Source organism: Ziziphus jujuba, chromosome 12 (assembly GCF_031755915.1).
Source record: "Ziziphus jujuba cultivar Dongzao chromosome 12, ASM3175591v1".
Lineage (NCBI taxonomy): Eukaryota > Viridiplantae > Streptophyta > Magnoliopsida > Rosales > Rhamnaceae > Ziziphus > Ziziphus jujuba.
In genome coordinates, this window is record NC_083390.1 from 8,296,863 (window position 1) to 8,308,788 (window position 11,926).

General features: G+C 33.0%; 1 protein-coding gene across 1 annotated transcript; it reads right to left on the reverse strand.

The window, feature by feature from the left end:
• Nucleotides 1–4,487: 4,487 nt before the first annotated feature.
• Nucleotides 4,488–9,265, reverse strand: LOC107428751 (pyruvate dehydrogenase E1 component subunit alpha, mitochondrial). The gene is made up of 8 exons (XM_048462877.2): nucleotides 8,429–9,265; nucleotides 8,233–8,312; nucleotides 7,349–7,426; nucleotides 5,735–5,830; nucleotides 5,571–5,642; nucleotides 5,327–5,380; nucleotides 5,113–5,178; nucleotides 4,488–4,921 (listed from the first exon to the last, which is right to left on the reverse strand). The coding sequence occupies exons 1-8, from the start codon at nucleotides 9,138–9,140 to the stop codon at nucleotides 4,877–4,879; spliced, it is 1,203 nt and encodes a 400-aa protein (XP_048318834.1). The 5' UTR covers nucleotides 9,141–9,265; the 3' UTR covers nucleotides 4,488–4,876.
• Nucleotides 9,266–11,926: the final 2,661 nt, after the last annotated feature.

The window sequence follows — 11,926 nt, forward strand, 5'->3', positions numbered from 1 at the left end:
TACCACTTAGAGATTCCACCTCTAAAGGAACACAAACATCAAAGTGTATAAGACTAAGCAATTTTGATCTTCTCGTTGAAGAGGATCTAAATGAGATTTTATGTTGCTTACCATATAAACAATGATTACAAGCATCTAGCACAACATCGTTGGAAATAGTGATAAGCTTCTTTTTTGTCCAAATAGACAATCCTTTATCACTTATGTGACCGAGTCTCTAATGCCACAGATTTTAAGATATTTTTCATTCTGTAATATTGAGGTTATCTGCACAAATCTTCTGATGAATCTTATAAAATGTTCCACAAATATGTATTCAAGTAACAACCATAGCATATTTTATTATTTTTCATATGCCATTGTAAAAGTGATAGCCAAAACCTTCCTTATCAAAGGCTATTCTTGAGAGCAGATTAACCTGAAGATTTGGAACATGTCGGATATCCTTTAAAGTAATTATATGTCTAACGTTGTTCTTTATCTGAATATCGCCAGTTCCAACAATCTTAATAAAACTGTTATTTTCTATCTTCACCGTGCCAAAGTTTCATGCTTTGTATGTTTTCAAAAACACTATGTGTGGAGTAACATGGTAGGATGTTACAGTATCAACTACCCATTCAACTTTTTAGCTTGAAATGTGAAGGCATGTTTCTTCGTCTGTGGAACAATATGCCACTTCTCCTTTAACACTAACCAAAGTTTCACCATCCTTCTTTAGCTTATTGCTTTTCTATCCCTGCTCTCGCAATATCTTCCTACAGTATTTCTTCAAGTGACCTTTTCGACTACAATAATGACACTTATATGTTGGCCTTCTTCTATTTATGGATTTACCTTTGCTATGGCTCTTACCTTTCCCCCTGTTATGACTATCTTCTTGTTGTCTCCTCCGTTTCTCTATGACAAAGGCACGTGATTGATAATTGCTAATGCCCTTTCTCCTGGCCTTTTCATTAAATAGGGCATCCATTACCATAACCATGGTAAGTTTACCATTAAAAGCTTAATTGCTGAGAGACTTCCAATGTCTCTCAACTGTTTAAAAGAAAACTAAGAAGAAGTGCCTGATCCTAATTCCCTAGACGTAACTCCACTGCGGATAACTAATTTACCCAATTCTGAAACATACTGGTGTACTCGACTATATAAGTTCCATTCTTCAACTTCAACTTTACCAAACGTCTCATCAACAAAGTTTTATTTCCAGCAGTTTAGGCTTGATACATGTCCTCTAACTTCTTCCAGAGGATGTATATGTCTGTCTTTTGTGCAATATGATGGACGACATTATGATCCATTATTGGATTAGACCGATCATTTTTCTATTTTGCTTCTTTGGTGAGATCGAGATTCCTTCCTTTGGCATCCAAGTGGTCAAACAAATCATTGCAATTTAGAAGATCTTTCATCAGGGTCTCCAAACTGCATAGGTGGTGGTAGTAAGCTTGTTCATAGCTCCCGAAAATAATTTCTCTATAGATATTTTGCTCTACAATGGCTTTATAAAAAAAAAAAAATTGCTGAATTTGACAAAATGAAGTCAACAAATGCGTTCGGAGTGGTAAAAAATGTTGGATTTGACTCTTCTCGGGTCAAAATTCAAATATAAAAATTTGAAGGTCTAAGTGCGATTTCTAAAAACTCTGGATCAAACTACAAATACCAAAAATTCTAAAAATATTTGTAAATACCATAGCTATAGGGGTATTTTTGAAATTTTAGAAAGAATTTGGACTATTGCCAATGTGGAAAATGACGTGTTGAACTAGCATAGGTGTCACCACATGGCAGATAAGATGGCTGTTGGTGTGGCTCGGCTTGGCACATTGCTCGGCTTAGCTCAGCTCAATGAACCAGCTCGGGTGTTCGGCTTGCGCTCAACGTAATGGCATGTGGCTCATTAATTGTTGCATGAAAATTTGCATAAGGTTTTGACCAGTGTGTGGAGATGCTTGCGGTGCCAAGTGGAGGTCCAATTGGCCTCGTTCTCTTCGTATCGGTAAGATCTACCTTCTGGTATGCTTAAATCTTTTGTTTGAGCTTGTTGACGACGAACCCTATATCTAGTATCTTGGCTCTAATACCATTTATTGTGATCCTTTCATCATAAAAAACACAGAAAACCAACATAGAAAATGAAGAAGGACAAAACACGAAATATCGAGAAGAAAAATCTTTATTATTATCTCTAAAATTAATATATATATATATATAAACTTCTCTAAAAACTCTCTCTTAGAGTCTCTAAAAAAATGTGTTGTCTCTTATCTGTGTGACATGTTACAAGATTGAAAATTAAACATCTATTTATAAGTTTTTAAGGTTTCCTTTTTAGAAAACAACTTGTCCACCAAATAAACTTATGCATTAAGTAGACTTAGGAACAAATAAAGTAAACCCTAATAGACTGGGTTTGAGGATAAGGTTGGACCCCACAATTAATCCTGATATTGTTACTTTTAATACACTTATTGAAGTTCATAAAGAGACTGGCTCAACTAAAGGATGCATATAAGTTCTTCAAGATGGTGCTGGATGCAGGCTCCAATCCCAACCATATCCCTGACACACTTTGGATTTTCTCAAGAAAGATATTGATAAACTTTGGTACCAAAAGGCATCAATGATGCGAACAAGGATGATTCTGCATATAAAAATCTTCTGGTGAGGTTGGTTCAAGCACTATAAAAATAAGTTATAGTTGAATTGTTGTGAAATTATTATTTGAGTCATAATTCATTAGGTTATGTGACATTTGTATTGGTTCTTATAGCTTGAAATCATAACCTCTCATTAACTTGATGCTTATTGATTGGAAAAAGCTCATATAATGTTCTACGTGGAATTAAGAATTCTTGTGTTCTCGGTATGCTCATTTTCAACAGGTATTAAATGCGAGATTTTACTAAGATTGCATTGAGTGCAAATTTTAAGTTCGTAAAAAGTACTGGATTTCGAAGGTGCTTTCAATTTGGCTCATCTTTGTGAAGATATTGGAAACTTATTTCGTTTCAAATATTTGTAAGTGTGCCACACACCAACGTACAAGTGCTTCTAAGGTCCATAGTGAAATTGTAAAACCTAGAGACATTGAATCTAAAATATTCATTAGTACATGATCTGTTAGATGGGATCAATATACTTTACAAGTTGAAGCATCTTTTAGCATTCCGAGATCACACCAAAAAATCAGCTACCGCTCTTGCAGATATGAAGGACTAAAATTGTGAAAAGGGTTTTGGTGCTTAGCTTCTTTGCAAAAGTTATACAATGTTGATGGGCTTGTTATTGAGCTTGTGGTTTAGCAGGTTATCACAACTGAGAGAGTTGGCATCTTAAATCTAAAAGCTAAAGATGGAAATGGTATGTGTAAATGTATTAATGAGATAAAACACCTTGAATCTCTGTGAGTCTCTTTGGTAAGTGACAACGAAAACATTGATTTGGATTTCTTGTCATAACCCTCTGGATTCCTTAGGTGCCTCTACATGAAGGGTCCTTTAAGGAAGTTGTCTGAATGGATCACGAAACTTCATAACTAGCCAAACTAGAAATTGTATGGTCAAGGTTGAAAGATGAACCATTGAATGTCCTCTATAATATGCATAATTTAATAATGCTTAAGATTACTAATTATGCATACAAAGGACAAGCAACTATGCTTTAAGAAAGGAGTGTCTTCAAAATTAAAGTATATTCATCTTCAATCCTTATGTGTATTGAATTTGATGGTAATAGAGGAACAAGAAATGCCTTCTCTTGAGCAGCTTCTCTTGAGAAATGCTGCCAACTGAAGGAGGTTCCCTTTTGGCCTCCAACATCTAACCCTCTAGCTTAATTGACGTTTATCTTTATGTTTTCAATTTTCTACCTGGAGAACTTACATGAATGATAGTCATATTATATATATGTATATATATATATATATATATATATATATAAAATGAGGTTCATTTTAAAACTAATTTGAAATAGTTTTCAACTTAATATATTTTGTAAAAATAATAATTAATATTTACATATATTTTTAAATCTTGTAGCTTATTTTTTAAAACTTGTACTTAGGTGAAAAATATAATTCTCACTTAAAATACAAACCAAACAGAACTAAAGTAAAAACTTAAAAAAAATAATATTAATATTAATATAAGAAACTAAAAACATAAATATTACAAAAGTGCACTAAAAAAAAAAAGAGTCAAAAAAATTGACAATCAATACGATACGCATATTAATTAAAAAATTTTAGTTTCCAAATAAAACACGTAAAAACTTCTTTCTTCACCTAAAATGGAAATTACTCGTGATAATTCAAGCATAGCATAGCTGATAGTGTTTCATATACGTGTATATTGCGATCAACTAAATTTCAGGCAAAAAAAAAAAAATTAAAAAAAAAAAAGAAGAAAAAGAAAAAGAAAAAGAAGATCAGACGTTAGTGCGTCTAATAAAATCTAAATGCTCTGACAAATGGAAAACCAACATGAAACAATTTCAGACAATTTAACAAAATTTATGGCTTGTAAGCAAAGAAGTAGCCGACAAAGTATACAAATCTAATGGAACCGAACATAAACATAGTGGCAAAAATAAATATGCAGGTATCCCAGGACTGAATTTCTATCTCACATATCAATCACAAGTGGAATTCAACAATTCCACCACAAATTTTGAGAAGAATCAAATATCCTATACAAAAGAGAAAAAGGCATCAAATGGCAACAATTGCTAGGATGAGACAATTATCTCTACTCATACCACTTATTGTTTTTTGTTTTCTTTGCCCTGGAGAATTTGATGGATGTAATCCATTTAGGAGAACAAAAAGGCGAGTTGTCAGTTATGGGAAAGTTTCCAGTTTCGTTTTTTTGATTCATGGAAGTACAACTCTGACTTCTTTCCTATCGGCTCCAAATGACTGTAATTAAACAAAAAAATAAAAAAATAAAAAAGATCACAAAACATTAATCAAAATATAGAAAATGGTTAAAACATATCAACTTTTAATTTTTTCATGTTAAAAAGGCAGTATCTAATATCCTTCTGTTCAGACTTTACCAATATATATATATATATATATATATATATCCATTTGTTCAGAAAATTTACCTCGGCACCTAAACCTTTCACATAAATATTTGTGAAGAGTTCAGAAGGATCAGGCATTGGACTTTCCTGGAAACATGAAAAACAAAAAGGATATTAAAAGTGCAACAGCAAATAATGTCTACTTGCATCTATAATCGATGCTGAACAAAATTACTTTGGAAAACATTCGCATAATTAAATAATAAAAAATATTGAACAGCAGCATGCTTCTTACCTTAGCTTTGGCAATTGCTTCATCAACTTCTTTTCTCAGTTCCTTCTCAGTGTCCTAAAGAAATAAAGTAACACACGTATTAGCTAATATAAAACAGGATCTTAATCAACTTCCAAATTTTCCAGCTTCATTATGAAAATTTATCCTTCAGGCATGCAATCCTAAATGTAGAATTTTCAAATATTGACTAAATTTCAAAGAACTTAAAGAGGAAAATTATTTGTAAATGCAAGACCATCAATACCTTCAGCTCTTTCTCAGTAGCAAGATCATGGGCTAATATCAGCTTTCTTACCCTTTCAATGGGATCACGCTCCTATAAATCATCACCAAGAAATACAGTCAACGATAACTTCTTTACCAAAAAAAGCACTTTCCTCAAGTAAAAATTGCAAGGTAAATATCAACCTGTCTAACACCAGAGATCTCATCACGTGTACGATAGGTGCTTCCAGGATCAGACATAGAGTGACCATGGTACCTATAAGTATCCATTTCAAGAATCTGCATGCCAAGTTACAAACATCATGAAGAGAGGTCAAATAACTTAATCATCTAGAATGACAATAAACTATCAAATGAAACAACAAACTCATAACAAATACAGATCTAAGCAATACACAGGCACACTACGAAAAGCCATGTTCATGACCTTCAATATATCTAAAAAACTGAAATTCAAGTCAGGGCCAGCACAAGCAGAAAACATTGCACATTGGATTCACATATGAATCACAACTTGATTATGATGGAATATACTTTTTATAGGGGGAAAAGGGAGGTAAGCTTTAAACTTTAAGATTTAACTATTTTTCAAAAAAAGAAACCACAATCCACCAGAGAAAGAGAAGTTGAATACCAAAACTTCTGGTCTCCTAAGGAAAATAAACCATCCCAAACACCACCATTTCATGGCTAAGAAAGTAAACCATTATCATAAGATTTCCTTTTCTTCGATAATACGTTATTATGTTAATGTACAGCATTAGCGACCAGTTGTATCAGTGCCCACAGAAAAGTCCTACGATTGTGAAATGGCACCAAATTTGTCCCAAATGTCTGGCCCATTCCTCCAATCAAGAGATCAAAAATTATGCCTCCAGGAATTTAATTACAAAGCATTAAGCATTTCTTATATGCCACACATGATTTAATATGTGCTTCACAGGAATCTCCTTGAACATAGACTACATAATCTTATACTTTCAAATGATTGATTACAATTTCTCATGGTTTCAGAGGATATTCAATGAGGTTTGCTTTCTCATGGTTTCTGAGGATATTCAATGAGATTTGCACCAAAGCACATGAAAGGTTAAGCCCTCAAATCAGTCAAAAGTCAATTTTTAACCTTTCAAACAACTCTCTTATTACATTGTACGATGGTCATCACATTCTAAGAAACATGCCAAGTTTGGGGCTAGTTAAGGTAGCAATCATAATATGATACCAGTCAACACGAGATGTTACATTTATTCTGTTTCTAAAAATACACCTAAGCCATGCCTTACAAAGCATAAAGCAGTTATGTTGCAAGGCTTGGTAGACAAGCAACTATAAGATATACCATGTTCTAAAAATAACTAAAGATAGAAGATAACGACAGCACAAGCAACACAAATTCTGGCCCAATCTTTAAACTACATTCTGCAATAAGTCGAGTTAAATTTTGTAAAAGTTAATGGTCCTATCATATTAACATGATCCAATTACTCATGCCAATAACAATAATAGATTTATTCAGATTTAGCTGAATTACATACAAGAACTCATCTAGGTCCTTTCTATCATAGGCAAAAACTACGGTTCTGACATCTCTTATTTCAACCCCTGCGTTAACTAAGTACAAAATATCACCACAAAATTTTAAGAAACAGAAAATAGTCTCCCTGGTTGAAAAACTATGAATAGCAAATGGCACTTATTCTGAATTTTAGGTTTCTTTTGATTGGTCCAATAGTAAGATCCACAACAGTTTGCATGAGAACATTTGGAAAAATATATCAAAGAAACAAAACTCACAAGAGGTCCATTCTTCAAAGCATGCTCTTTGGCGAATTTGCATACTTGTTTGACGGCAAGCACGTCCATGCCATCTACCTGTTACAAAATAGAAGACATATTACAAACTATTGGATAAACAACCTAGATTACTCTCGAAATAATTAACTGGGCAACCAAATGCTCCGCTTTTTTCATACATTCCATTTCAATACATAATGGACACATGCATCTTTCCTCAGGAAGGCACTTATACGAGTAACATTTAAAGCACTTAGAAGAAAATGAGCTAGAAATGCCTAAACGACAAGAAGAAAAGCATTCTCAAAATGTAAAACAGAACAATAAGAGGTCTACTGAGAGTTGGTTAAAAAATATTAGAGAAATGACTATGCAATTAACCTAAGCACTTTAACCTAAATACCCCTAGCAGATTACAGATACATGAAAGCCAGGTCAACTTTGCACACTCAGAAATATCCGACTAGTAATCCATCAAAAAAAAAAAAAAAAAAAAAAAAAAAAAACTCACTTTTTGAACTTTTCGCGGAATGAAAATTCAACAACAAAATTACCCCTCATGGATCTTGCAGCATAATTTGACATCACAAATCGCCAAAAGGCACGACAAAACTAATTCCGTAGTGGAAATTAAAGAGATTGAAAAGGGCGTCTGAGAGACCAAAAAGTTAGTTTCTAGCTCCACTCTCACCAAATGACCAAGCAAGCTAAAGGAAGGAAAAAAAAAATTAAATAAATAAAGTACGGCTTTCTACCAAATAACTCACTCTAAAATGGTTTTTATTTCACCAGAGGCAGCTAAATTTAATGCAACCAAATCAGCACAAAGAAAAAAAAAAAAAAAAAATCCCACAAACACAACCAAAAAACATATTCATCATCACCTTCAGGCCAGGAACATAATCTCCACGCTTGTAATAGGCCGGACTCTTCGCCGCTCTCCACTCCGCCGTACCCATTCCATCTATACCCCCCAAAAAAAAAAAAATCAACATTAGAATCCAACAAATCGAAATGGTTAAAATTATAAAATTCGATTATAAACCCTGAAATTCTCTCACTACCCCCTACTCCACTTACAGTGATTGTTCTCGCAGACCAAAATCGCAGGCAGATCCCAAAGCGCAGCAATGTTAAGCGCCTCGAACAACTGCCCCTGATTGGCCGCACCATCACCGTACAGAGCGAACGTCACCGTTTCATCCTTCTTGTATTTCTGCGCGAAAGCCAAACCACAACCCAAAGGAATCTGAGCCCCAACAATGCCGTGACCGCCATAGAACCCACTCTCCTTCTTGTAGAAATGCATCGAACCCCCTTTACCTCTGGAACACCCATCCTGGCGTCCCATGAGCTCCGAGAACACCTCCAAGAGGGTCCCACCTCGTCCGATAAAGGTGCAGTGATCGCGATAAGCGGTGATGATGCTGTCTTTCTTGGTTATGGCGGCTTCCATTCCTACGGCGACTGCTTCCTGTCCGTCGTACAGGTGGCAGAATCCACGGATCAGTTTGGCCTTGTAGAGCGAGTCAGCAGCGATCTCCATACGCCGCATCAACGCCATGTCGTGGAAGAAAGAGAGGAGCTCCTTCGGTGTGGTCTCGACGGAGCGTGACGGTGCTTCGCAGTTGTGCGCCGTGAATGGGACCGAGGTCTCAATGGTTAGAGTGGTGGAATCGGAGGAAGTGGAGATCGGACGGCGGAGAGATGGAGTGCATGATAAGACGGCGGCGATTGGTTTCAGGAGATTTTTGGATCTTGACGATGAGGAAGCTATGTGTGACAGAGCCATCTCGATCGTCGGATCGGAATTTTTTTTTTTTTTTTTTTTTTTCTCCGGGTGAGACAGAGAAAGAAGGGGGTTTGGTGGGGAACTGTTTTGAGGGAGAGTTGGGGAGAATAAGAAGCTAACAGCGAGCGAGCTTGAATGGAAAATTAAAATTATATAAAATAATAAATAATATTGAAAATTAATAAAATAATAATAAATAAAAATAGAGTCTTGTTTGGCAGTCGGGTAATGATTTGACGTTTTTGCTTATTTGTGACCCGACCAGTGACAGTACTTTTTTGACTTCGTTTTTTTTCCTCTTTTTTTTTTTTTTTTTTTTTTGGTTATTTTTATCTAACGGTATCATTGATCACTTCACTCCTCGTTCAAGGGTACTATTTTAGTATTAGTGATGAAAATCATGTTGGATTTTGGGGTTTTGTAACTTTTTTTAAATTCTTTTTTCCCTTAATGGTGCATGAATCAGATTGATTGATAAGTTATTTAATTTACACAATTAAGTATTTTATAATTATTTCACAGAATTTACATGTTTAATTTTGACATTGCGTGTTATTTAGAACATATATAAAAATATAATGTTATAATAATTTTATGCACATTTTATCAATTTTTATCAATTTTTGATAGGATATACATGTTTTGTAGATTTTTCATTTGACATTATATCAAAATTTTTGGAACGTGTGTTGTCTATCATATAATAACTGTGCAAGCCTATCCTAATAAAATTAGGAGAGACCATATATGTTAATTTTTTCTTTGTGCACATGATTATTGGTTGTTACTTTTTTATTTACCATATTTTTTTAAAATATAAAATGTGGTTAATAAATTAGGTATGGTGACACTGTAAGCGACCTACAAAAATATTTTTAACAAAACTATATTTATCCAAATAGCTTTTCTTTTTATTTTAAGAAAAATCATATTTAGAGCACAAATGACTTTTTTTTTAAAAAAAAAATAATTAATACAATTACATATGTAAAATTGAGAACAAAATGAACCATTTTATCGGTGAGGTGGTTCTGATACTGAGTCAGAACTTTAAAGTAACTCATTATTAATTGGAAGGAAAAAAAAATTAAGAAAAGAAATTAATCTTTTTTTGTTTTTTTCATCAAGAAATTAATCTTTTTAATATAATGATTTGAGTATTAAAGTAAGTAATTAACTTATTATATGAAATTTAATTTTTTAAAAGTTAAAATATGAATAAAATTACAACATAAATATAATATGATTATTAATTTAATAATTAACATTATTTCCACTTTTCATATTCACAGTTTAATAAACAAAAAGTCTTTATTTTATCCAAAAAATGTTTTAATAAAAAGCAAATCCGATTTCCATAATTTATTACTATTCAAACCATGTCTTTGGATGTTACTTCACTGAAAAATATTTATGAAGGAAGATATTGAAAAAAATAAAGAAAATAAGATAAAAAGTAGAATTTTTTTACGACAATATAACAGTAATTGTCCAATATGGACTCGTCTCTGTGGTAGGAAGTTTTGACAGGCAGGTTGTACGGACGACATCAAGATTTAAAAAGGGGAGCTTGTTGGAAGTAAAGGAAGATGTGCTGCACGTGTTTGAGTGGTTGTCTTAGACTTTAATTTTAATTTTGTTTTTATTCATATTATTAATTAAAAATATATATATATATATATATATTTATATATTACAAAACATGGTGGTAGGTAGCACTGCAGCAGCAACTTGGATCGTTTAAAAATATATATATATATATATATATATCATTTTGGTTTTTATTTTTTAATTTTTTGTTGAATTTCAAAGAGATGCTTTAGATTTGGCAGCTCCATTTTAATGATCTTGGGATCATATTGGAGGTGAAAAGCATTAATTTTATTATTTCGAGAACATTGGTTTAGTTTAAAAAATATTAAATGCCACAAACACCAAAAAACTCATCCTAAAAGTAATATACTTTAACAATCAACCCCTTTGAACATGCTCAATAATTCAAAGATTTCTCTAGTAATACTAATTACAAGAAAAACTACCAAAAAAAAAAAAATCCCACATATTTGGGGAAAAAAGAAAAAGAAAAAGAAAATCAGGAGAGGGTACTAAAATAAAAGATTTCATATTGCCTTCTCAAACTTCATGATTCTTGTTCTTCCCAAATCCAAAGTGGAAGGCGTTGATAAAAATTATACATAATATATGAATATATATGTGGAATGAAAATATAAATAAAATTATAGGAAATTAATAAAATAAAATTGAGAACATATATGTTCTTAGTTTTAATCTGTTTGTTGAGAAATAGTCCGAAGCTTGTGTGGTATCACAGTTTTTTTAAGATAATTTTCTTCCTATCAGTGCAGATGTTTTCCTGACGGTTGTCAATCAGAATACAATAGATTTGAAATCCCTCGGACACAACACCACCGAAATTTTCCTTTCAAACTTTCAGTGCACCTGATCTTTAACACACTCAATACAAAATATGCAAAAAAACTAATTTTTTTTTCCTTCTCTGTTTCCAAAACACATGTGAAAGGAGAAGACCAAAAGTCACATTCAAATTCCTCTTTTTTTTCTTTTGTTTTTCCTTTCCTTGTTCCAAAAAACCAAAACGGAAAATAATTAAAAGCCCACTAATGCCATTGAGGCCCAAATTATTCACGTTCCAATTAACCAAAAACGTTATAATTTCCTACATGAATGATTTGAGTACTTGGACTATGCAAGACTCTAGTGGTAAAGCTCTGAAATTGGAACCTGCATAAAATAGATAGATATTA

Coding starts and splice junctions, on each gene's coding strand:
- LOC107428751 (XM_048462877.2), bottom strand. CDS start 9,140: ATGGCTCTGTCACACATAGCTTCCTCATCGTCAAGATCCAAAAATCTC. Junction 8,313..8,428: donor GGTCTGCGAGAACAATCACT/GTAAGTGGAGTA, acceptor TGGGGGGTATAG/ATGGAATGGGTACGGCGGAG. Junction 4,922..5,112: donor TGAAAGGTTTAGGTGCCGAG/GTAAATTTTCTG, acceptor GTTTAATTACAG/TCATTTGGAGCCGATAGGAA.